This window comes from Sus scrofa, chromosome 14, assembly GCF_000003025.6.
Source record: "Sus scrofa isolate TJ Tabasco breed Duroc chromosome 14, Sscrofa11.1, whole genome shotgun sequence".
NCBI lineage: Eukaryota > Metazoa > Chordata > Mammalia > Artiodactyla > Suidae > Sus > Sus scrofa.
The window spans coordinates 89247882-89275180 of NC_010456.5; the positions used below are offsets into that span (position 1 = coordinate 89247882).

Genomic DNA, 27299 nt, shown 5'->3' on the forward strand with positions numbered 1-27299 from the left:
AAAAATTAAAGAAAAAAAAGGGCAGCACTGTTTGCCTCTGACATGCAAGTTTGGTAAACAAAGGCTGGAGGAAGGAGGTGATTGGCTGCATACTGGAACATTCCCTGTGACCTTCAAGCTCTGGGGTCAGATGGCCTCTCTTTCTTCCCCTGAGGTTTTCTCCTTCTTAAAGACTGCTGCTTTCTGATTGCCCAATATTAATGCTCACTCCTAGAAGTGCATCTGCTTTCCCATCCATCTCGTCTCTCCTCCTCCCAATTCCAAGCTTTTACTCTAAATGAAATCAAACCTTAAATCAATCTTCTCTCCCACTGCCAAGCTTCCTGTTACTTATGCTCCTGGAAAACAAAACAAAACAAGGCCCAGCCTGCTTGGGAAGTGATTTTGAAACCGCATCTGTTAGAACCTACAGCTGCATCAGCCACGCAGGCGTAGATTTGAGCCTCTGCCTCCCAAGGATGAGCATGAAGGCATCACCACCCACGCTTTCTCCCTGTTGCTTCCAAGGCTCCCCAGCCCCTGGTTCTAGCACGTGGAGGTTTTCTAGGCCACACGGGATATTAGGAGCACAGCCCCAGCTGGATGGCCTTTCTGCCTCCAGCCTGGCCCCCTCCCAACCTCTGCCCATGCTGTTGTGAAGGACCTCCTTCTCGGGACTCTGAGGGCCAAACCTCACAGCCCCCCAACATGGCCAACAGAATAAGGACCCAGCTTCTGGCTGTGGCACCCCAGCCCTCAACGTCCAACTTCTGGATGACACCATGTTGGCATACTCCTGCTGATATGATAAGCCTCATGCTTACAGTTTGGGCTCCTCCTCTGGCATGAGCTGCCACACACACAAAGCCTCATAAAGGTCATTTTAAACACATTTTCTGACCATCTCCAATGTGCCAGGACCAGCTCTGCAGAGGCTGCTGGGCTCCGTGGCACTGACTGGAAGATGGAGTCCTCTGACCTCTCGTCTGACCCCCTTTCTAGTTACCCGAAGAGAACTCTCTAGGGCTATGTCCCTGCTGCATTCCTTTTCTGGTTTTAGTTTTTTGTGTCTCGTTTAAATTAAAAATAGTTATAAGTATGGACTTAAACAAATATAGTTTCACTGTGAGAAATTAAAACAAGGTCACCCCTTGGTACCCATCAGGGAATGGTTCCAGGACCTGACCTGCCCCCACCACCAAAATCCATGGATGCTCAAGTCCTTTATGTAAAGTGGCACAGTATTTGCATAGAACTTATGCACATCCTCCTTTATACTTTAAATTACCCTTAAATTACTAATAATACCTAATACATAGTGTCAATGATATGTAAAGAGTTCTAAACACAACAGGAATGATATGTAAATAGTTGTAAATGTAATGTAAATGCTATGTAAAGAGCAAATTCAAATTTTGATTTTTGGATTTTTTTTTTTTTTTTTTCCTGAGCATTTTCAATCCTGGTTGGTTGAATTCATGGATGCAGAACCTACAGTCCAGATTTTCGTTTCTTTCTTTCTTTTTTTTTTTTTTAAGGGCCGCACCTGGGGCATATGGAGGTTCCCAGGCTAGGGGGTCTAATCGGAGCTGTAGCCACCGACCTACACCACAGCCACAGCCACACCAGATCCGAGCCACATCTGCGACCTACACCACAGCTCATGGCAATGCCAGATCCTTCACCCCCTGAGCAAGGCCAGGGGTTGAACCTGCAACCTCACGGTTCCTAGGTTCCTAGTCAGATTCATTTCCATTGCGCCAAGACGGGAACTCCCAGATTTTCTCTGTAATAGCCGTATTCTGAAAATTCCTAAGATAATTATTTCAGTTTTATTTCACTTTTTTCTTAAAGTTATAGCTACATATAGTTTTGAGAATCAAATAATTTTCCAAGGCTTGTTATAAGGCAGCAATTTTTTCCTCTTTTACCATGGCTTGAATCTTAGACACCACTTTCAGCCCTTTTGGATGAGATTTTTTTTCTTTCTTATGTTTATTTCTAAATAATATGCTTATATTACTATGTCTTGATTTAAAATCAGGCATTATCTGTGGAATTCCTGGCATAGAAGGTTGAGATTTTGCTCTGTTTACTCTCCCACCCCAACTCCCACGTGACTTCCTGAACCTCCACAGTAACTCTGGTTATACCAGTCAGCACTCACTGTTTATACTCCCATTCTGGGAAATTTACTCTAATTGAATTTTTTCCCTGCAGAGTCCTTTCTTCTCTCTTTCTTGAGCTCCTTCTCAGACGATGAGGTGTCTCTCTTCTTTTCCTCTCTGCTGTTCTGAGAGATGGAATCAAGTTTTACATCTAACCCTTCATTTGAGTTTCTGTTTCTGATACCTTATTTCTGAATTCTGGGAGCTGGTTTGTGCTCCACGTGTCCATTTTTATTTTATTTAATTTATTAATTTATTTTGCTTTTTTAGGGCTGCTCCCAAGGCATGTGGAGGTTCCCAGGTTAGAGGTCAAATCAGGTCAAATGTGGACATGGCTGGATCCAAGCCGTGGCTGCGACCTACACCACAGCTCATGGCAACGCCAGATCCCTGACCCACTGAGCAAGGCCAGGGATCGAACCTGCATCCTCAGGGTTACTAGTCAGATTTGTTTCTGCTGCACCACAACAAGAACTCCTATTTTACTTATTTTATTATACACATCTACAGTATACAGAAGTTCCCAGGCCAGGGATCAATTCTGAGCTGCAGCTGAGGCCACAGCTTCAGCAACACTGGATCCAAGCCACATCTGTAACCTATGCCGCAGCTTTTGGCAACAGGGGCCTTTAACCTACTGAGACGGACTGGGGATTGAACTCGCATCCTCCCAGAGACAATGTCAGGTCCTTAATCCACTGAGCTGCAGTGGGAACTCCTGACTGTCGATTTTTGGAGTCTTTCTCTGAGAATGTTAAAGGTAGTTTTACATAAAAGTTTTCTCCCCCTTGCATATTTTTTCGTTGCTGCCAATTTGCATTTTTTTCCTTTCTTGTGTTTGTATCTGGCCTTCATATGTGTCTAGGGACCCGAAGCTCTTTACTCCTACTTCGTTATGCTTCTCCAAGCATCGGACTAGAAGTTGTGTGAGGGGGGGAATAGGGGAATGTTTCCATAGCAAGCGGACAGAGAGGGAGATCCGCCAGGCCTGTTTCATGGGGACCCTTGCTATAAATACATTTTGTGTCTTTCTTCTTGGCCTATCAGATTCTCCAGTGAAATTTCTTCATTTCCTTCTTGAGGGCTATTCCTGACTGCTGGAGTGTGGGTACCAAGAGTGGAATAAAGGCTGGGAGGGCTAAGTAACTGGTCTGCATCTGCATGTCCACCTCTGTCTAACTGTCCTGGGCAGGGCCTGTGTGTTCACACCGAAGGGCCCCTCTCATCTCCTTCCCAGTGTTATGCCCCAGTGAGGGAGGGTGGTCATTGCTTGGCCTCAGGTGGTTTGGGAAATCTGGGACCTAACAGCTTCTTAAGTTGACCTGCAATCAGTCTTGTCTTCAGCTTTTCTGTTGCCCTCATTTCCAGAGATAACTGGCCCTGCCAATGCCCAGGTGTTTGCCAGGGGTGGGGGAGAAGGGGATTTGCAGACCAGATGCATTTTGTGTCCCCTCTGCTGCTGGCATGGCATTCAGCTCTCTCGAATCTGCTAAATCAGCCACCTCTGGCCCATCTGCTTTCCAGTATCCAGAATGCTCCTGCAGCTGGCTCCCTCCTGCCCTCTCCATCTAGGTGTGTTCACACCTTCAAAAACACGCCATCACAGCTCTTTACTGGAGTTTGGGGGTTTTTAAATCTGTCATCTTTGACTAGATGTTCAAATTTAAGTCTTGATTGTATTAACTTAGGAGGTGTTATGAAGTGTGTCTGTGTATAGATTATTTCTACATGTATAGATTTCTCTCCTTGCATACATGCCTTCAGTCACTATTATTTGGTTCTCAATTTCCAGGTCTTTTTCTCTTTCATTTTTATTTTTTAGTGAATGTGTCTCCATAATTTCATTTTTTTAAAATGGTGAACAATGAGAATTCTTTTTCTTAGTTCATGTATCCTTCAAGGCTCTGTCATTAACAGCATAAAAGTTCACAGCTGCTCTATTTTCTCAGTAGGTTATTATTATGAAATATTTCTCTTTGTTCCCTTTTGTTCTTATCACCTTGGACTCTATTTTATTTTATTTTGGTCTTTTTAGGGCCGCACCCATGGCATATGGAGGTTCCCGGGCTAGGGTCGAATCGGAGCTGTAGCTGCCGGCCTACACCATAGCCACAGCAACGCAGGATCTGAGCTGAGTCTGCAACCTACACCACAGCTCACAGCAACACTGGATCCTTACCCCACTGAGTGAGGCCAGGGACTGAGCCTGCATCCTCATGGATAATAGCCAGGTTCGTTAACTACTGCGCCATGCCAGGAACTCCTATTTTATTTGATTTTGAGGGGTCCTAAATCTGCTTTCTTTTTGCTCATATCTGCTGGCTTACCTTTTCCCTGTTGTTTTGTTTTTCAACCGTTTTGTTTATTGCTGTCTATGTTTTTAGAAGCCAATCTTCCATTTTCTGTTTTTTAAGAGTTAGGCAAATCTAACTTACTTACATGTATTACGACAACTGAAATGCCTGTTCCTATTCCTTGCCATCTTCTTTACTTACTTTTTTGTTTTCTATTTACCTTTCTCTTCCTTTTTTCCCCCTTCCCTCCATTTTCTGCCCATTTGTGAAACTGATCACATTTGTTAATTTTTTCTGACTTATGTTTTGGAAGTTATACTTTCCATTTCTATTCTGTTCCTTTCCTATTCAAATCCAAGAAACCCACAAATAAAGGACTGGGAAAACACGACTTAAAATGAATCCTCAAAGAGTGAAAATGGACCAGGGTGGATCAATAAAGAATGCGGCAGGAGTTCTCATGGCTCAAGAAACATGTCAAGCGGAAGCTAAAACCACTAAGAGGCAGAAACCTGGAATCTTCTGTTAGTAAAGCTGTAGGATAAGTTTGCTGGAAACTATTAGGGGCACATGTCCAGGAAAGGCTGGAGGGGTCGGGCCACACTTTCAGGTTCTGTTTTAAAGCACCTTTGCCTCATCTTTCCACCTGCGTTTCCCTCTGAGCCAATTCTTCCGCCATCTTGAATATTCCACCCCTATGCTCTTGTCCTCTGCCAACCCTCCTGCCAGTGAGAAGGGGCGCGGGGAAGAGACAGGGCTTTGGAGAGAATAAGAATGTGGGCTGAGAGTGATCCTTATCGTGTGTATGTGCTCTGGACAGCATCAAGGGTAGCTGGACATCCCTCTTTTCGACAATTACATCTTCTAGACAGACGACAGGCCATCTGTTAGGAGGGAGCTCACTGCCTGGGCACTCCTGTCACTGTAAACAGTGAACAGGGCACATTTTTCCAGGAACCAGATATTGAGAATTAGCCCATTACATATAGTTCATGCAATTAAATGGAAATCTGTGGGCTATTCTGCCAGAAGGCATGCAGGTTTAAGATCATACGGTAAAGCTAAATGAGTCAAATTTGACCAACTGTCTTCTTAAGATTGTGAACCTAAGCAACGGGGCTGTCAGAGCAGTCAGGCTTTGTTCTGGAGGGGGACTTATGGAAAAGAAATATCCTCCATGAGGATTTGGCAGGGTTGGTAAGGCCTGGGAAGGCCAAAAGAGGAGCCCTGGGCATGATACCGCATCTGTTGGGAGACGCTGGCTCCTTTCAGGGATCCTATGGCTCCCTGGTGATGAATGCCCTCGTTTAGTTTGGGTGGCCCAGGGCTCCTCTTGTGTCCAGGCTGCTGAGAGGGAATGTCAATACCTCCATTCTATTAGCAGTTTCCACCAGAAGCCACTGAAGCCTGGGAAAGGTGGCAGGTGAGGGAGAATGTCCAGTTTGGTAAATCTGGGGGATGGAGGTTTCTTACGCAGCTGCAAGAGCCACTTTAGGCTCCCATGAGGAATACGTGCAGAAGCCTGTACGGGAGTAAGTTGTGGGGGCCTCAGTGTGTTATTTGAGTCCACTGGGTTCACCCAGCATCACGATGCATTTCTCCCAGGAGATGGGGCTATGGGCTTGACCAGGAAGGGAATGATAATAGGTGCCACAGGCAGAGCTTGAAGATGCTGGGGACCCTGGCAACTTTAGTCACCATCATCAGAGTGACATGTCACAAACAGGACAGCCAGGAAAGCCAAGATGCCACTGAAGGGCGAAGGCTGGTCTTCAATATGAAATGCAGGGGCCAGAAGGAAAATGGCAGTGAGCAAGCCAGAGGTGTGGTTCCTGATGTGGGAAGGCTCAGAGCCAGGGAGCAAGGCAAAGGCAGTGCTGAGGGAGCAAGAGGGCACTCAGACTTAGGTATTCCATGTGCTAGAATTGGTGCTAGCGCAAATTTGTGCTAGTTGTATGTTCCACATCTAATCCTTAGTGCATCTCTGTGAGGTAGGTAATAATGCCACCATTTTAGCAAAGTTAAAAAAAAAATAAGTGATTTGTTCCAAGTTACACAGATTCAGATCAAATTCATAGTTTCTATTTGTCCTACTCTACCTCTCTGGGAGTTGTTTTCCTTCTTTATAAAGCCCACAGAGGAGGAACAAGATTAGTTTCCTAAACTTTAGTTTAGATCCACTTTAATAATTCTTCTCACCCCCACTTTTCATCTCTACTATTATTAGTGTAGAAGTTTTCCTAAAGCAGTCTCACTTGTGTGTGTTAAAATATACATAACATACAACTTAGCATTTTAACTATTTTTTCTTTTTTTGGTCTTTTTAGGGCCGCACCTGCAGCACATGGAAGTTCCCAGGCTAGAGGTCAATTCGGAGCTGTAGCTGCCACTCTGCACCACAGCCACAGCAAAGCAGGACCTGCGCCACATCTGTGACCTACATCATAGCTCCTGGCAAAGCCAGATCCTTAACCTACTGAGCAAGGCCAGGGATCGAACCTATGTCCTCATGGATGCTAATCAGATTCATTTCTGCTGAGTTACGATGGGAACTCCCCATTTTCACTATTTTTTACGTGCGTAGCTCAGTCGCATTAGGTACACTCACAGTGCCATGCAACACTTACTGTTTTTAACTTACGTATATTCTAGAAAGGAAAACATGCTATGACTATCATGAACAGAAACCAGAAGGACTTTCCATAAACAGAAGTTAACCACTAGAATAAATACAGTGAAGACAGAAAGTTATTAACTTGCAGCTGGTTACTGTTGCCACTGAGGTCTCTGAGTTGAGGCCTGCTCCTCCCCAGGCCCAAAGCCCCATGTTTTTAAGGGAGGATCCCAAGTATTGAGACATATTAAAGATGTGATAGCTCCTTCTTCATACTCAGATGTGGAAGAGTGAAAGAGTCATTTTCTCGCCGTGATGTTGACGTGACCCCACGCTGTACCAGGTACCTCCTTCCACCTTGCTCATCTCTGAGCCCCGTCCCTGCCCCTAGGCCCCTGAGCACACTGGGAAGCACTGCTGCAGGTGCACAGGCTCCTGCCACCAAAGCTCAGTGACCCCAAACAAGTGGATTTCTCTTTTCCTTCCAACTTGGATCAAGGACCAGGAACATCCTTCGAGACAAGTCCTTCAACTTTCCTTCCGCATTTTTCCCAAGAGAAATGAGGGTGGCTCCCAGATGTCATAACAAGGATTAGATTGCTCAGGCTCTGCAAGCCCCGCTGCCTTGGATGGCAGCATGCAGGGCACTTTGTTATGACATCTGCACAGGGCAACTGGGACTGGGCCACACCCTGGCGGATGAGTCCACCAATTGCTCTAAGTGAATTTTTAGTGCAATCTGGGTGAAAAGGTGGAGCTGACGATGCTGGTGGAAAACAGAAGCAGCCCCTGAGAGGCAGAGGCCTCTGACACAAGGGTTCCAGATGTCAGGATGAGGTTGGATGTGGCTGGGTGCCCTGGACAATGGGTGGAGCAGAACGTGTGTACCTGTGTCCTCCCTGGAAGCATGAGAAGCTGAAAAGGACATGGGGGAAGAGTTGTTTTTTAAGCTGCCAGAGATGGTCTCTATTAAAGTTATAAGGAAAGAGTTCCATTACTGAAGCTGTGGGTGTGTTTCAGTAAAACAGCAGGAACATGGAGGCTGAGCAGAGAGATCACTTTAGAAATCCCAGTGAAATGTCATGCTGAGTGGAGTCAGGGGCTTGGGTGCCTGAGGTGTGGAGGGACTGATGGGAGGGTCTCTGCCTCTCCCTCTCCCAGATGTACTTAAATACTGCACCTTGGAGCCCCGCCCTGATGCCCACTGGACGTAGGACATGCTTCTCACCTGAGGCTTGGTCTCGTCTTTGTCCTTGTAGTAGAAAAGCTGATCCCCACGCAGCACGAACCAGCGCTGCTGCCAGTTCTTCATGATGCTCCTCTGCTTCTTCAGCCAGCCCGCCTTCAGCACGGGGCCCAGCCTGCGGGGGCAGGGCGGCCGCCCAGGGCTCCGACTCTGCTCCCCCATCACCAGGCTTTTGGAGCGAGCTGGAAACCAAGCACATGCACAATGAGTGCAAAGGATGCAGGCTTGTAGTCAGTCCTTGCCCACCTTGGCCTTCTAGCTGCCCTGTGACCAGTGCATGGGAGATTCAGCCAGTGCGGCGTGATCATGCTTGCCTACTTCCCCCTCAGGTTCGAAGGGTCATACACTGGAGCCCCTCGCCATGGCAACCCAAGGTCATCCACCTGGGGCAGTGCACAGCCTGCCTGCCTGGGTTAGTTTCTGCTTTGTTGCTGGGATCCAATACTTTCCCTTTCGCCAGGTTTGTTCATCCATCCATGCATCCACGCATCTTCTCCATCCAGACATCTTTCAGTTTGTTCAATGACTCATTCAGTAAGTATTTATTAAGTACCTACTATGTGCCAATCACTGTTATAGGTGCTGGGGATGAGCAGTGAAATAAGAAACATAAAAATATGGGTCCTGCTGGAGCTCTCATTCTTGTAGGTTGCTGTTACTCAGGCCCCAAGGGAGCTGGTCCCATCAGATCCCCTCCCTGGTTTCCGCATGGCCCTCCTCCACTGGAGGAATCAGATCTGAGCACCACTGCCCTGAACCCCCCCCCCCCCCCCCACACCACCTCCATGCTTCCCTGGGATCATCCTGGCAGCTAGGCCTGGATGGCAGGGCCTCGATGCAGTTGCTCACTGTGATCAGTTGACGGCTCCCTGGCAGGGCCAAGGGTCTGTCTCCCCCACCTCAGAGCCTCTGAGTGCCTGTGAGCACTCCTGCCCAGCAGACACCACTGACCATCCCTCTTATCCCTTCCCCTTGCTCCCTCGCCTCCCTCCTCCCTGGGGAAAGCTCCTCTTCTCTCTCTAGCCAGTATCAAGGATATTGCTGCAGTGGTCACTAGGAGGGGCCATTGTTGACTTTGGATGGATAACTCTGAGTCCAAATGTAATCACACCTGTAATTCTTAGACCACGGATCCTAACTTCTGATTGGAATGCAGGGTCCCTGAAACCCACGGTTGTTGCACTGTACATGTGATTCTGTGTGTTCATGCCTGTGTGTGATGTATGTGTGTGTATATGTGTGCACGTATCTGTCTAAGCTCCTCTTGTTAAACTCGTTACACTGCACTTCCTTAAGCCTGGCCTTTTTTCCATCCTCTGTCCATGCTGTCCTACCAACCTGGACCTTTCTTCCATCCTTTTCCTACTCACCCCTGGCTTTGGCTACATGGTGAGCTCCTATTCATCCTTCAAGATCCATCTCTACAGAAGCTTCTTTTGACCTCTTCCAGACAGCAAGTCACTCCTTCTCCTACCAGGACATGTGGTCCATGGCTGGTAATTATCTGTGTGGCTGCCTTTTTGTCCCTCCTGATTGAGCGGCAGAGATGGGAGGGCATGATGTCTTATCTAGTTCTACATGTGCAGCTCTCATCACTGTGCCAGGCAGGTAAGGATGTAAGACATGGTTGTCAAACAACATGGGCTACTTAGACTTACTCTTTTTTTAAAAACTGAAGTACAGCTGATTTATAATATATTAGTGTTAGGTGTACAACATAGTGGTTCACTATTTTTATAGATTATACTCCATTTAATGTTATTACAAAATAATGACTATATATTGCATTTAAAGTTATTACAAAATAATGACTATATTTTCCTGTGCTAATAGAATATATCCTTGTTGCTTATTTATGTTATACATAGCCGTTTGTTTCTTAATCTTAGGTTAGGTACGTTTGTATCTTATCTTGACATTGAATGTAGCGTGACATTCATCTGGTATCCCAGGCAACTATATATACCTGGTGGTTTCCAGCTTTGCCTGAGGCTCACACAGCCTAGGATAGAATTCTGAATCTATCACCCTTACCTGAGCAAAAATGAGCCCATTCATGGGCCCTGCTAGAAGGGGCAGATCATGGCGGCAGGGGGATTAAGAGGTGGCATAATCTCTTCTCTCTGGCACTCTGAGCAGCTGAGGTGGCTCCGTGGTCAACACCAGCCATGTGAGTCAGACCATGCAGATCCTTGTCAGCCCCACCTGATGCCCTCCCTTGACTGTGGTGTGACTGGTGTTGAATGTTCCAGCCTTGCTTCAGCTGTGCTTTTGTCCAGAGAGGAAGTGGGCTGTTTCCAGGCTCCACTCAGTGCACTGAAGGGGGGTGGAGATCTCTAAGGCAGTGGGCTTTTCCCAAAGACCATAGGGAAGGCAAAGCAGAGGGGTCAAGTCTGGGTAGCATGGCCCAGCTCTCCTTCCAAGAAAGCACCCTCCTCTGAAGCTCCCAGGGCCCTGCACCTAAGGTTAGGCTTCACCTGTTCTTAATATTTACCAACATTTATGTGGGTCCTGGTCTCCTGCATGTGGATGTGAACCAGAAGAAAGTGTACTTCCAGCCTTTATTTCTATGGATGTTTACTATTTACTCTCCCTGTGAATTACCTTAAGACTCCATCACGGCTGGACTCTTGGATTCTCTCCAATGTTAATCATTTAAAGAGACAATAGGACCAGCTGAAGAACTACAAGCTTGGGTTGGGATCACTGCCAACTCCGCGAACTCTCTGTGCCTCAGTATGGCCCTCAGCAACTGGGTCCAGGTGGGGTGACAATTCCTGCCACTGCAGGCCGAGTTGGAGGGGAGAGACAGCCAGGCTGGCACAGTGCTTGGCATGTACGAGGTGCCCAGTAGCTCGTTAGCACGGAAGTGGTGACTATGATCATGGAAATGGTGCAGTGGCTGTCTCCATGCAGAACTGTTTCCTAAACGTGGGTTCCCAGGGTGAGCTCAGGGAGCAGAAGGCACCAAGCTCTGAATGGCTTTCAGCTCTTTAGGTGCCATTATACACTTTCTTCTAGAAACGGTATGTGGGTACATTCCACCACACAATGACAATAGTGTGCCACTTTGTCCATAGCCCTCGACATGAAATATCATAATCTGAATATTCCTACTCCATAACTTGTTACATATGAATGACACAGGTATTGTCTTAGCTTACCCTGTCTTTGGATTCCTAATCAGGTGGAATATCTTTGCATGGGCTTCTACTAATTGCAGGAAGCACCTGATCCCACCTATGCCCATCGATCTAATTGTTGCTGGTGGGAAGGGCTGGCTGGGCTAGGGAGCAGCTGGTATCCCACAGGTCCATGGGTCACTTGAATCCTCTTCCTGTCTTCTGTGAGCCTCAGCCTTTCCCCAGAATTCTTCCTGCAGCCCCAGAAAGCTGTACTTTCATTTCCAGATGCACACAGTCTGATGTCTGTGCTGAATGGCCCCCACTGCTCTATAACCTCAGCAACCTGCCTTGGAGGGAGAACACCCTGCCTGCTGAAGCTAGGCTGAACCACTAGCAGGCAGGTAGGCTGTGTCTGATGGGACTTGACTGCTTCAGGAGGGGCCTTTTTGCTCCTGGGGCTGTGGCTGCTCCTCCATCCCTCCTCCCATCTCAAGCTGTCAAGGAGCTGGAGAAAGGCTGGTTTCAACAGACAGTGCTCCGTTTCCAGGGTCTGGGGCTGTGTCAGGCCCTGGGGATGTGGAAACTAGTGTTACCATGACTCCAGTATTCACGTGGACCCCAGTATTCAGGATCACCAGGGAGAGGGGACAGGTGTGTCCCCTTGGTTACTGAGTTTTGTGGATCTCAGTGTCTTTATTTCTAAAATTCCTTTAATTAAGAATGGATGGTAGAGTTCCCATTGTGGCTCATGGTAATGAACCCAACTAGTATCTCTGAGGACTTAGGTTCAATCCCTGGCCCTGCTCAGTGGGTTAAGGATCCGACATTATCGTGAGCTGTGATGTAGGTTGCAGACAGCTCAGATCCCATGTTGCTGTGGCTGTGGTGTAGGCTGGCAGCTGCAGCTCCAGCTCCAGTTTGACCCCTGGCCTGGGAACTTCTAGATGCCAAGGGTATGGCCCTAAAAAAGCAAAAAAAAAAAAAAAAAAAAAAAAAAAAAAAAAGAATAGATAGCAAAATTAAGTCAGCAGTGCCCCCAGTTTTGTGCTTTTTTTTTAAAATAACTTGAGACTTGGCAGAAGCTAGGCGCCGGTGGGGAGAGAAGGGCCGGCTCCCACTCCCCTCAGCTCACCAGGAGGGCACTTCTTACAGATTCTACTAAGGCTGCCAAGCCAGTCAGGTTTTCCCCAGCCAATCAATCACACAGATATTACTTATAAGGCCCGCAGAGCATCTGAAAGGAAAATAATCATTGTTATGATTTATTAATAACCACTGTTCCTGTCCTTAGCATTTCCTTGAATCAAGCTATTCAGTTCCGTGCACATTTAAGCCAAGGTTTCAGGTCAAACAGCTCTGATATTCTAAGGCTCCAGAACTAAGGGGAGTTTCTGGAGTTTCTGGCCCAGGAGGAGGGCCTGGGGAAGCTCGTGACCTGAGGAGGAAAAGGGTGCTTTTTGCCCCTCAAAGTCTGGTTCATCGGCTGACAAGCACAATCATTCATTCACTGGCTCATTCATCCATGCTTCCGAGTCTATGGAACTCCTCCAGGTACGGTGCAGACTCTGAGTTGTCTGTGTTCCCCCAGAGCCCCTAGGCTGGCAGGGGAAATAAATCACAGAGAAGAACCACACAGGGATGGAGGAGCCACAGGCCACTCAGACAGGCAAAGGCTGCAACGCTGAAATGAAGGTACAGGCCTCTCCACTGCAGACATCTGCAGAGCCACCGGAGGAGGGAGGACCTGGACTGAGAACTGAAAAATGACTTAGAATTTGGGCCCACCTCAGAGGACGTGGGGCTCTGGTTTGGGAGAAAGGAGAGGGTGTGGCACTTGCTACCTCTTGGCTCAAATGAGGCTATGTGCCAGGTTGATGCTGCCACCTATCTTCACTGACAAGCATCTCTTGAGAGGGTGGACCACACTCACAGTCTCGCCTTCCTCCCTCTCCCCCACCCCCCATGACCCCAGTCCCTGCTAATCCCTTGCATTCGGAGACTTCTCCTCTCCTGAAACTGCACTGATCAAATCAATCAGCCTGCTTCCAACTCTCAGCCTCCGAGAGCCCTTGGTGCTCAGGCACCATGGATCACCCTCCTCCTGAAGCCGTTCCTGCCTCCCGCCCTGCAGAGCCCAACTGCCTGGTTCACACCTGCATCTCTCACCACCTGTCTACCCAATCTGGCCTGGACTCCCTCTCTTCTCCCTGAAAATCCTGCTTTGCCCAGGGCTGCCTTCCAACCCATCATGAGTCCAGGTCTTTATTTTAGCCTGGACCTTATTCTGGAACTTGAGGCTCCCGTGTTAAACTATCCGTGGGACATTTCCAAAGGGATGCTTCAGGATCACCTGTGCAAAGGTTCAAATTCAATTACTACTGTGGACTCAGCTCTTCAAGCCTGCTTCTCCCCTGCCCCCTTCTCATCAAAGGCACATGACCACTCTTGACAGCTCAGAGTTGTTTTGACAAATCCTTCCCCCTCAAGCCCCATGGCCAATTAGTGTCCACATTCTGAAGACCGTCTCTCTGCATGCTTCTTTCTTTTAATTTCTTTTTTACAGAATCAATTCAAATTCTTATCCTCCTTTACCTGGACTCCTTTCTCTACCCCCTGCCCTCTGCAAGAGTCTCTAGAATGGATATACAGCTGCCCAGGAAAACTCTCTAAACACAGATGTAATCATCTTCTCCTTTCATCAAAAGTAATTACGGGATTTATCGATTACGTGCAGAGTTAAATCCACACCCCCCCCACCCCCCAGCCTGGCAGTCAGGATCCTTTCATGGAGCAGCGCCACCCCAGCTTAACCATACACCTTCTGATCCACCCGGGCTAATTAATGGGCTACCAGAGGGGCCTGCATACTCCACTGACCTGGGGACCTTAGAAAATCCAGTCTCCAGGTCTGCTGAATCACAACTTCTGGAGGAAGGACCTGGAATCTGGATTTTGAAGCAGCCCAGGAGATTCCTATAATTGCTGCCCTCGGCGCCACCCTGGACAACTTCCCACCGCAATGCTCTTTGGCTCATGCTCACTGTCAAAGTTTCACTTTACATTCAAGGTTTAGGTCCAGTTTCACCTCCTCCATGTAGCCCCATCTCCACCCCCGGAGTCACTCTGCTGAAATTAGTCTCTTTCTTTTCACTTCAATTTCACCTTCAAAATAGTGTAACAGCCTGATGTGTAATAGTGTGGTTTGTGCAGTGCATGTATCTACCTCACCCCCAAAATGAGGACCACTGGGAGCCAGGGGACTCAACTCCTGCCCAGCAAACTCTGTGCATAAGTGTGTTTTCTAGTGTGCAAAGAGTGTGTACACATGAGTGTGTGAGAGTGGGTGCATGTATGAGCATGTGTTTGTGAGGGTGTATGTGCATGCATACTTCTGTGTGTTTGCAGGCATATGTTTGTGAATGTCTGCGAGTGTGTATGCATACCAGAGTGCGTGAATGTGTGTGCAGGTAAGCATGAGTGAGTGTATAAGGCATGAGGGTGTGTCTATATGTTTGGGAGTGTGGGGGCACACACGTGTGTGAGTGTGTGCACGAGCATGTGTTTGCATGCCTGTTCAGAGCAATCCTAGATTCAGCATGGGGGTCTTGGTCCTGGCAGTCAGTTCTGAGCAGGGAGACCCTGAGCCCAGGGCCTGCAGACTCATCCAGAAGCCAGGCTGTTAGGAAACTGGGAGAGCTGATGGAAGAAGCCATGGGAGGAGAGACAGAGGGTAGAGGGTGCAGGGGAGTCTCTGGGAGGGTGGAGAACAGGGGAGCACACTGAGAGACATTTAGGAGGAGGAGCTGATTGGCTGTATGGGGAGGTGGGCTGGGGCAGAGGCTCGATGGGGAGCAGGACGGTGCATGTATTGGATTCTTGCAGTGTGACTTCCAAGAGGAAGTGGGATGTGGGCTCTGGACTGTAGGAGAGGAAGTGGGCTCAGGAGAGAGAGGTGGCAGGTCAGCGCCCCACACGCAGGCATCGCTCAGTCAGGATCTGTTGAATGACACTGTACTAACTGCTCTCACAAACTGTTCATTTAACCCTTAGGACAAGGGCCACCTCATTTACAGCCATGCAAGCTGAGGTTTGGGGAGCTAAGTGAGCTGCTGGGGCTGCACCGTGAGCACGGCACCTCTTGTTTGTGAATGTGAATTCTTCCACCTTCAGAGACTGCTCAGGTGCTGGTAGGGGCTTGGCCTGGAACAGCAAGATGCCACTGTGGGCTGTGGTAGTAGGCAGGGGGCTCAGATGGACATGACAGGGGCCCTGCAGTGGTGATGAGGCCTTCTCCCTGCTTTGGGGCACTCGGCCATGGGGCCTACCTCTGGGGGTGAGAGAGCCTCTCTGTGTCACCCAATCCTCTTTGGGCTGGGCTCTGACTGTGCCCCCAAATCCCACCCCTCTGTGTTGCTGCTGCTCTGAGCTGCATCTGTGCTGGGGGCCTGCAGAACCTCCAACATCCTGGCCAGACTGTGCTGGTCATTCTGAGACCTGAACAGAGAAGACATGAACTGCGAGCTTTCTCAGCCACTGGGTGTTGGTAGACTCCATCCTCATTGCCTTAGCACTGGGCTGGCCTTTCTAGAAACATTGGCCTAGGAGAGGCCAAGATGGGAGAAAGAAGAAACTCAACACATGGTCAGGGCAAGGGTGGGGTGGGTGGCAGTGGAAGGGATACACCTGCCTAAACACCTGCAATGGCCAGAGTTGGGGGTGGTGGGCCAGCAGCTGACAGGATTAATTTCAGCTATGCCTCAGAATAACCCTGATTCCTCAGATGTTCTGATTGAGACTCAGAAGAGGGGAGCAGCTTACTCAAGGTCACAGAGCAATGTTAAATGGCAAAGCCAGGATTCAAAGCCCAGTCAGTGCTGGTCACTGTGGATGCTATGACTCTTCCTCAGCAGAATGGAGCCTGAGTGGAGCATTTAGCTTCAGATCAGAGGTGCCAGGAAGGGAGGAGAAATGCAGCCTGAACAGGACGATGCCCAAGTGTCCACAAGACGACAGGCTGCCAGGGTGAACACACCAGTCAGTTCCAACTCAGAAGGTCATACCCTTGGGTGGAAGAAAAGGAACTCGAGGACCCAAAGGTTCATTCATTGTTAAGAAGGACAAAGGGCTGTGCAGCATCAAGGCGTTGCTAGGGCAACATGAGGTGCAGGGCCTGCCCTGATTCATGCCCTTTTCCTATTGAGGAAGTAGGGATCTTTTGTTTCTCAAAGTTGAAGAAATTCAAGAAGAGAATGTACAGGAGGGGAAATACAAATAACCAATAAAGATGCGTAGAGATGCTGGATTTCAATGATCATTGGGGGAAATGCAAATTACAGCCATTATACGATGCAACACTGTTTACCCTTTAGGCAGGTAAATTTTTAAAGTTTGGTAATTTCCTATGTTGTGAGTAATTATAAGCTACTCTACAGGGGCAATTGGGCTGTACTTATTAAAATTGAAAACATGCCCACTCTACAACCCAGCGGAAAGGATCACAAGTGCCTAGGTAGTCACACATAAAGATGCCCTTGGACTGCTCTGAGTGCTCCCTAAAAATGGAAAAAACCCAAATGCCAACAATAGGAAAACAGCTAAACAAATTGTGCTGTATTCACATTATAGGATGCATGGCAAAAGTTAAAAAGAATGAGCTATTTTCACTCTTTCCAACTCCTCTCCTAGTCTCTTTTTTATTGTAGCCTAAAATATACTTAACCTAAAACTTAGCATTTAACCCTTTTTAAGTGTGCAGTTCAGTGTGGCCTAAGTACATTGGCATTGCCATGCAACCATCGCCACCATCCATCTCTAGAATTTGTTCCTCATCCCTAGCTGCTTTCTGTTCTCTTTTGATCCCTCCCAGTCAGCCTTCTCCTGTCTCTGTCCCACAAAACTACTCTAATCAAGGCCACCAATGTCCCTCGTGTCGCTTAATCTAAGGGTCGGGTCAGTCCATCCATTCTTTCCCCTTACACCACGGGACCCAAGTTGGTCCTTCCCTCCTCCAGGACTGTTTCTGTCCTTGGGTTCCAAGGCCACTCTCCCCTTCTTCACTGGCCACCACTCTCAGTCTCCTCATAACCCCAGCTCTTGGAGTCCAGTGCCCAGGGCCAGTCCTCAGACTCCATGTCTGTCCACACTCACTGTCTTGGTGATCTCCTTCCATCTCATGGACTTAAAACACCCTCAATGTGTGGAAGGCACCTGTGCAGAGCTCAACCCCGAACCCCAGACTCAGGTGTCCATCACCCCGTCCAGCCGGTACCTTTAACATCTCATGTCCAAAGCGCAACCCCTGGTCTCTCCTCACCCCCAAGCCTACTCCTCTCACGGTCTCCGCCACCAAGGTGAATGGAAATGCTATCAGGCTCGCCTGTTCCCAGCCACCATTTCTCACCTGAACTGCTACATCCCCTTTTCCAGTCTGCCATCCTCCACTGTGGTGTCTTAACAGGGCAGCCTGAGAAGATGGGAGTTAGGTCATGTTGCTCCCTGTGAAACCCTGCAGGACTCCCCTCCTTTTGCTCAGAGTAAAAGTAGGAGCCATCACTACAGGTTACAAGGGTCCTCGGGACCTGGCCATGTGGCCTCTCGGACCTCCTGGTGGATCCCTGCCCCTGGTCACACTGGCAGTTCCTCAAACAGGCCAGCCATACACCCACCGCCTGCCCCTGCACCTGCATCTCTAGCTCTGCAGGTCTTCCTCTCAGCCCCTTTGCTCTTTGCTCAAATGCCATTTTCTCCATGAGGCCTTCCTGAGCATCCTTCTAAGATGTATCCCCAACCCTCCCATCTCTCCGTTTTCCTGCTTTATGTTAACATTTACTTAAATTCCATTACAGCGGTGCAAGAGAGCAAATTGCAGAACAATACACACAATATAGAACTATATGAAAAGGGAAGAAAAACAAAATGCCGTCAACAAAAAACATCACAAGGTATATTCAGCAATTTGCAGAGAAGCACATGTCACACCTGTAATGGTGATGTGGTCATGAAGGGGAGGACGGGGCTGTAGTAGTACAGTTTTATACAGGAAGGAATGCGTATATTGCTTACATAAAGTAAAAACTTTAATAAAGCGCTCTTTTGGAATGGAGCGATTCCTCCACGATATCTAAAATAGCAATTAAAATATCATGAGGTCGATAAACATTTATGAGTGTATCTGCAACAGGCACTGTGCTGGGCTGTGGACCACAACACAAAGAGCTGCCTAGCCTCTTGCCTGCCTGGCTTCCAGGCTGAACAGATGATGCTCTGCAGAAGCATGGCCCAAGCCCGTCTGGGCCTTCTATAGGATCAGGTCGGGGCACCTCTCTGAATGAGCCTGGGTCTACTCTAGCCTGTCTGCTCCACCCCATCTCATCTAAGGAGGAACTCGGTGAGGGTGTGTGCATCATGCACTCACCTAGTGTTGCAACGAGAGCATCTGGCAGCTGCTGTATCTTGGAAAATGCTGAGGACATGTTAAAGACACCTTACCCAGTGGATCACGTCGGTGCTCTGCCCAAATTCCCTTGATGCCTTTTTCCTGTTTCTATGCCCCTTTACTTCTGACAGCATACCCTGGGTGGTTTTTCAGGATCTCCCATTTTGGAAGACTGTTCTTGGGATACTGAAGCCATTTTTGAGCAGGCACTGGGAGAAGCAAAAGTGCCTAGGAATTTACATCCCTCCCTGACCCTCCAGCCCACGGCCAGACTTCTGGGTGTGGGAGCCTGCAAGCCCCTGCAGCCTTGTTTCTATCTGGACACCACTCAGAGGGGTAAAGAGGTGCCATTCATCCTTCCAAGTTCCCCTGGGGCCCAGGCTGAGACCTCCGTTCATTGGGCTTTGCACCCCAGCTCACACCCTCTCCCAGGGCTCACAGTGGGCGGACGCCGAGAGATACCATAAGCTCTGTGAATGGATAAACGAACAGAGAGCCAGTTGAGCTTGGGGTTACATACTGCCTGGAAGTGCAGGTCAAGCAGTTGCCCTGCTTCCTGTAGCCCCTCCCAGCACCTCTTCCCAGTGCTGCTCCCCCAGCCCCTCACTGGTGTCCCTTGGGGGCCCCTCTAAGAAATTACGGCAGACAATCCTCATCTCAGGGTCTATTTAGGAGACCCGCATCTAACACATCTGATCGTTTTCAGGGCCCTCTGACTAGGCTATGGCAGCACTGGCCTCGGCAGCTGCTGAGGCATCGGGCCCACCACTGCTCCCTGGGGTTCGACGCCCTGAAGCTGGCTAGGGTGTTTCTCCATCTGCATCTCTGTAAGTGCAGCCCCTAGAGCGTGGAAGAGTGGCTGTACTTGAACGAAAACACAATTGATTTATAAAAGTCAATGGGATTTTAAAGCCGAGCTGGGGAAATAGCAAGATGGCTCTCAGAGCTGAATTGATTTAAAGGGTAAGTATTGAGGCCGAAAGATTGATGGAGACGAGAGAGGTGAGGTAATGGAGGGGCACTCTGGAGGGGGCCCGCACGAGACGGTTGCATAAAGTTAATGCAATTTGCAGCCAAGGGCGAGGGGGCCTCGCCAGGCTCCAGAGCTCTCCTGGGAGCACTGCATGAGCCTCAGATGATTTATTACAAGGTGGTTCCTCAGTGCCCCCTACATACATTTATGTATGTATGTATGTATGTATTGCTTTTTAGGGCCACACCACAGCAATGTGGGATCTGAGCTGTGTCTGCAACCTACACCACAGCTCACAGCAACGCTGGATCCCTGAACCCACATCCTCATGGATACTAGTTGGATTCATTTGCGCTGTGCCACAACGGGAACTCTTAAAATTTTTTTAAACTTGTTCCTTAGCTTCTTTCGGGGCTCTGCTTGATCATGTGTTCTTTAATAAGTCCCCTGTCTGAGAAGTCTGGAGAAACAGGCAGGCCATCCTCATGTGTCTCTCCTTGGGGCCTGGAAGGTGAAGGACAAAGGGGAAACCTACCACTCCCCATAAGTAAAAGCATCTTAATGCTTCTTTTTTTTTTTTTTGTCTTTTTTCCTTTTCTAGGGCTGCTTCCACAGCATATGGAGATTCCCAGGCTAGGGGTCTAATCAGAGCTGTAGCTGCCAGCCACAGCCACAGCCACAGCCACAGCAATGCCAGATCCAAGCCATGTCTTCGACCTACACCACAGCTCACGGCAACACTGGATCCTTAACCCACTGAGCAAAGCCAGGGATCCAACCCGCAACCTCATGGTTCCTAGTTGGATTCATTAACCACTGAGCCACCACGGGAACTCCTATTTTAATGCTTTAAAAACATTAATATAAAAGATCACACTTTTTTTCTGGCCATGCCTGTGGCGTGTAGAATTTCCTGGTGGCAGGGATCTAACCCGCACCACAGCAGTGACCGTAGTCACCACAGTGACAATGCCAGGTCCTTAACCTACTGCACTACAAGGGAACTCCAAAGACCACATTCTTAACAGTTACTTTTATTGGCTCTTCCTGGGTCTGTCTCCTGACTCAACTGGTGCTGGTTTTCAGCGAGGGGCTGCAGGAGGCAGGGCAACCCCCAAACTGCTTGACCTGCACTTCCAAGCAGTATGTGACCCCCAAGTTCAACTGGCTCAGTGTTCATTCATCGATTCATGGAACTTATGGTGCCTCTTGGGGGTCCACCCTGTGTGAGCCACTGTGGTGTGGAGATGAAAGGCACACGCCTGCCCTGGAAGAAGTAAAGGGGGAACAAAGACACCCCAATATGAGAGTCTGTCATCATGGCACATACAAGAGGCAGCAAGGAGGTCAAGCTGGGAGACTGGGAGGCCAGTGCTGAGGCTGAAGGTGGATGACAGAACAGAGTGAGTCAACAGAGGGGGATCAGGCTATGCCACCCCCAAAATATGCCACTTTTGCATCTTGATTATTTTGAGCTGAAGGCAACTGAGAAATAGCACACAGGAGGAGCTCTTTTCCTCCCCCTTTCTGCCCAAAAGCAGGGCATACATTTCCCTTTGTAAAGCTGACTTGCTACTCCTGTACCAGGAAGACGAGAGTGAAATTCTTATCATCAGAAGGTGGCTTGAGTCTGCATAGTGAACCTTATTAAACAACCCTTCTTATCTACCATACATTCCCTAGTCACCTTCCTACAATTTACTGCCACTGGGTTTACCTATTTCTTTTCTATGAAGTACCCCTTCAGACACTTAAAACTATTACTACGATTTTTATGCCTCCTCTCCTACTAACCGTTAAAAATTTTTTTTTGGCCACATCCATGGCATATGGAAGTTCTCAGGCCAGGAATGAAACCTCTGCCACAGCAGCGACTCAAGCTGTTGTAGTGACAATGCCAGATCCTTAACTTGTTGCACCACGAGAGAATGCCCTATTAATCTTGCATCAGTTGAATTAGCAGGGTTCAGGTACAGAACTTAAGAGGGTAGAGGAAAAGTTTTTCCTCCCCTACACTATAGAAGGCTAGGGGCAGAAAGGATAAGCTGAGCAGGAAGGAGAGGAAGACATGCAGGATAAAGAGGGCAAGGGTTTAGATCCAGAAAGTCTGGTTCTCAGGCTCTTACACCTGACTCTCACAGAACCCACTTCCCTGCCCTAGAACAGACCACACCCTAACCCCTTCCCACCAAGTCTAATAAAAATCCCTTTTCTTTGAGAAAGACAAGCCTGATAGACTTTCTTAACTTCTATCCACAGGTTGGCCCTCCAACCATCATCTCACCCTGGGTCCCTCTTGTTTCATCTCTTTTTGAGGAGGTTGTGCTCCCTTTCATGGGGAGGACAGCTTCAGCCGTCATCAACATGGGTGTGAAGTCAGGAAGATGAGAAAGCCTCTGTGAGCCAGTGAGTATCTGGGTTTCCAGCTTCACCTCCCACTCACACCACACGCCCTACACTTTCTAGATCAATGATTGGCCCCCCACGGGGGCCATTTTGTGCTATACCCTGTGTCTCCTCTAGTAGGCTCTAGTAGATTCTAGTAGATTCACAAAGCAGGGAGACCACCGTTTATTATGCTGCCCGCATAGATGGCAGACACCTCCATATGCTGTGTTGATGTGTGGGCTTCCCAAAGCCAGAGAGGGTGCCCTCTTCATGCCTGATTCCTAGACTATAGTACAGAAGCTCTCAGTAAATCTTTACTGAGTGAGTGAGTGGACACAAGACAGGAATCCTCAAGTTCAAAGCAGATGGGAAAGATCAAATCCAAGACACCCTATACCTCTGTAGATGATGTCCTTGGTTTGGAAGGAATCTGCCAACAGGATTTCTCCTATTCATGGCCTGTTTCCATATGATGAAAAGTTAAAGGGCACGAGATCACTGATTCCATTCCTATAATCAGAGAACTGCCAAGCAGGAGCAGGAAACACAGAAGGCAATTTTTCTCCTTTTCCTAGTTTAGCGGTAGAAGTAGAGAGGTCATGGAAGGGGGCCAGGATTTGGAGGCCTAAGGCCCTTACTCTTTGAGTCCCAGGTTTCCATATAAAATGAGAGCAAAATACAAGTCTTATGCATTTCTTAGACTGTGGTGAGGAAGAAATGAATGACACTTTGAAAGTGCTTTGTAAACAGAAAAGTGCTGAATGGATGAATGGGGGTGAGTCTGTTTCTCGTTGCTATAGGCTGAGCCCCTGGGAGGCACCTCTCCCTTTTCGAATCCTTGTCCTGGAGCAGCTGGCCCTAGGTTTGCTGCCTCTGCTTCTGTTCAGATTAGCAAGCTATTCACCAGGAGCCTGGGATCAGTGGAGTCGATGTAATTCAATATTGATTATAAATTTCATTTCTGCTGGCCTACGGACCATTAGTTTAGATCAATACACTCTCCACCCTTGGTTAAGTGATCGTTGAGGCTGTTGATGATTTCAGCAGACTCAGTGCAGGTCCCTGGCTGTCTTGGTTGGAAAAGCCCAAGGTAGCTTCTTGGCCCAGGCCTACTCCAGCTCAGGCTTGTCTTGTAAACACTTGTTCCCACCTGCAAATGTAAGGTCATGGCCAAGTCTTCAGTTCTCAGGGGCCAGAAGTCCAGCCTGGAGCTCCTGTAGCCCAGCTTCTCGTAGTGCCTTATATCCTGAGTGTCTAGGAGGGCTGAGTTGTGAACTCTGGGCATCTTCCATGGGGAGAACTCAGTTTTCCCATCAGCTGGTATCTGGGAGGAGAGGCAGGAGGAGGGAAGAGCCTTGGGTCCACAGTGCACTTCTTTCCAGGACACAAAATGCCACCTTCATCTCTTAGCATGAGGGCCTTGTACCATGAGGATCGGTGGTCTGGGGGCTTAGGGAGGAGTAATCAGAAGCAGGGGAACCTGGCTGGCAGCGGTTGAGTGCTTGCAGATATGTGCTGACAACCATCCTTCTGTCCTCTCACGCCCTCTGCAGGTGGCAGATGGGAAACACCACTGCTCCCAAATCATTCACTGACCCTCTGCTCCTCCCCACCCTCAGGCTCAGCTCTGAAGACCCACTGCCCACAGTGCAGCCTACATCATTGTCTAGTCCTCTGTCCAGACATATCACTCCCCTGTGGAAAGCCCTACCTGGGCGTAGAATGGGTCTATTCCCCCTGCCGCATGACCTCATCCCCTCACTGCCTTCCTGTGTAGCAGCCAGACCCGGAGCTTACAGTTTGCTTAGCGCATGTTCCTCCCGGTCCTGACACAGGAGGCTTTCTTCCCCCAGGACGGCTTCTCTCTTTTGCTGCCCAGATAGGGCTTGGTATATAAACAAGTAAATGCATAGTGGTGTTCTAGAGCCTTTGGGTTTTGAAGCCCAGTGCTGCCGCTCCTGGCTGGGCACCCTTCCAGGTTGGCAAGTTCTTTAATCTCTCTGGGAGAGATTAATTTTTCAGTTTCCTCACCTGAAAAATGGGACAACAGTGCTCTCTTTCTCAAGGGGGGTCCTTTGAAGATTAAAAGAGATTACACACATGGTAGATATAAGAGGACGTTAAAATGGAAGCTCCAAGAGGGCACCAAGACACAGGAGACGTGACACTCTAAAGTGAGGCGCAGACCAAGAAGCATGCTTTCAAAGAGGTGGCTGAAAGTCAGTTATGCGACCCTGGGATGGATGTGGAAACACCAAACTGGTCTTGTATTTTGCAAATGAGTGACTGTAGAGCATTCATTATCCAGGAGCACCCAGAGTTGTCATGAGGCCTTGCCAGGCAGGGACAGGGGAAGGCCTGCCCCTCTCACCCAGATAGTGCAGGGCACAAATATAGTTGCTTCATGAGTTGTGCTTGTTCCACAATATGGTTACGTAAGTCCAAGGGATCAGAGCTACAATTATTGCTATTATGAAATATATGGCCAGTGCATGAGTGATTAAATATGTGTCTGACTCCTAAAGCAGGCAGGGAGGTGAAGGTATCTGAGCTGGCTCATCTGTCAGAAATACAGCAATAAAATCCTAGCCAAAGCTGGGATTCCTCAACATCACCAGGTGGATGGGGCCAGGCCTGCCTGAGCCCACCAAACACCTCTGCACCCATGGCCAGCATGGCTGGCAGCCCCTAGTGAGGGCACCTCCACAGGATGCCTATCCTCCTCATCCATCTAATCCCGACTCCCTCCCCTTTCCCACCAGCCTGCTGCTCAGTCAAGCTGCCCTCAGCTGAACAAATTGGAAAAAGGCCAAGACAGAGAAGGTGGCATGACCCGACCTCCTGTTTCTGCCCCTGCACCTGGTGGTAGAGCTGTGAATACCTGCCTGGGAAACAGGTGCTTGTGAGGGATCAGACATCCTCACATCTCAGGGGCTTAAGTTGCTCTATAACACCATCTCACCTCCACCAGTCTCTGGACAGGGCTATGGATGTGGAGGGCAGCCCCTTGGGCCTCAGAATCTTGTGTTCAAGCTGCTTCTGATCTTACTTAGTGATGCAGGTTTGAGCATTTGACTTAAATTATCCTGCCTCTGTTACCCTCTTGTCTCCGAGGATTGATATTAGGATTAAAATGGGATAAGTGCTTGTAAATGGAATGTCCAGCACACACCTGGCACATCCTAGACATTCAGCAGATAGCTTCTCACTTTCATTCCTTCCCTAAGGAAGAAAGTAGGAGGACCGTCTGTGGTCTTTAACATGTGAGGAACGAGAGAGTTGTACCCTAGGATTTCATTTCTATGAAACTGAAGAAGAGGCACAACCACTCCATGGTGATAAAAATCAGAGGAGTATTGGAGTTCCCGTCACGGCGCAGTGGTTAATGAATCCAACTAGGAACCATGAGGTTGCGGGTTCGATCCCTGGCCTTGCTCAGTGAGTTAAGGATCCAGTGTTGCCGTGAGCTGTGGTGTAGGTTGCAGATGCGGTTTGGATCCAGCATTGCTGTGGCTCTTGCATAGGCCGGTGGCCACAGCTCCGATTGGACCCCTAGCCTGGGAACCTCCATATGCCACAGGAATGACCCTAGAAATGGCAAAAAGACAAAAAAAAAAAAAAAAATCGGAGGAGTATCTGTTGGTCCTGGCTGGGAGGAGGGAATGGGAAGAGACAGGAGGGAACCTTCTGGGGTTAAGGAAATGCTCTGAGTCTTTATCCAGGTGATAGTCATTGAGCTGCACACTTATGATGTGTGCATTTCACTGTATGGAATTATGCCCCAATTAAAAAAATAAGAAACATGTTAAAAATGAACACTGGAAATCCTAGAACAAACAGCATTTCAAAAATTGGGCTGCAATTTGAGGCTGCTGTTGTTCAGTGATCCCCAAACTGGGGATTTTTATTTCCTCTAATCCAGTCCCTGGGACTTGTCCCAGACACTTTGCTTATTTGAGGGCCTCTGAAATTGCAGGTCAGTCCTGAGCAAATGTCTCAAAAGGACAGACAGAAGAGAGCTCAGTCCTCTGTGGGGAGCAGAAGGGTCAGCCAGGGGTGGAGGACATCCAGGCTTGGGCACCGGAGCCCCTGGAGAAGGTATCAACTCTGAGCAGCGGTGCCAGTGTCTGGCCCAGAGTGAGGGGATTGCTGGGTGAGTCCCCTGCAGCCCTCCTTCTCCAGCACAAGCTCCAAGCCCTGGCCTAGACCCTGGTTCTACCCTCCAGGAGCTGTTCTCATCGACTGCCTCCTTGGCATCCCTCACTAACTCCTCTGCTAGCCCTGGATCTTCTCCCTGAATTTCAGGCAAAGCAGATGCTGGATCACCTAATTGGGTTACTGTTCCTTTGCTGTCCCACTCGCAGGGCCCTGCAGGTGGTCCGTCTTAGGGGGCCCTCAGAGCACCTGACAAGCCCAGGTGGGGGCACCTTGGGGTGACCATGGCCATGTTGTGCAAGCCCACACCTTTCAGAACTAAGCAATCAGAGGTGGCTGTGAATCCCATGGTCAGCCCTTAAGAGCAGAAACATCCCTCCGAACAATTGTTCAGTGTGAACTGGTATCAGGTCAGGTGAGCTCATTCCTCAGCCACACCTCGCCTAGTCCTACATGCTTTAGGCTCCTGCTCTCCCACCCACTCCCTTCCTCAGCCCCCAGGGGCAGCCACTTCAGTGGGTTTCTTTGGCATTTAGCTCCACATTTCTAAATAATATTCATTGCCCTTTCTTTCATTTTTTTTCCCCTTGATTCCCCTCATCTAGTTAATTAACACATCTATCAACTGACATATTTATCTTCTTTTTTTTTTGTAGGTGAGAACATTTAAGTTCTATTTTCTAGCAAATTTCATGTACATAGTGCAATGTTATCAATTTTGGTCACCAATGTTACACATTAGATCCTCAGACCTTATTTATCTTGTAACTGAAAGTTCGTTCCCTTTTACCAATTTCTCCCCGTTTCCCCCGCCTCCCAGCCCTGGTGACAACTTTTCTATTCCTTGTTTCTGTAAGTTTGCCTTTGTTGTTAAGAGTCTACATTTAAGTACTACCAGGCAGTATTTGTCTTTCTCTGTGTG

The 27299-nt window shown here is 48.6% G+C and overlaps 1 protein-coding gene across 8 annotated transcripts in view; it reads right to left on the reverse strand.

The window, feature by feature from the left end:
• ARHGAP22 (Rho GTPase activating protein 22) overlaps positions 1-27299 on the reverse strand; it is a 217856-nt gene that overhangs the window by 134108 nt on the left and 56449 nt on the right. For all 8 annotated transcript variants that reach the window (XM_021073072.1, XM_021073078.1, XM_021073079.1 and 5 more), the window contains one exon: positions 8284-8483. In XM_021073072.1, the coding sequence (XP_020928731.1) occupies positions 8284-8483 (200 nt within the window). The remainder of the gene's footprint in view (positions 1-8283; positions 8484-27299) is intronic.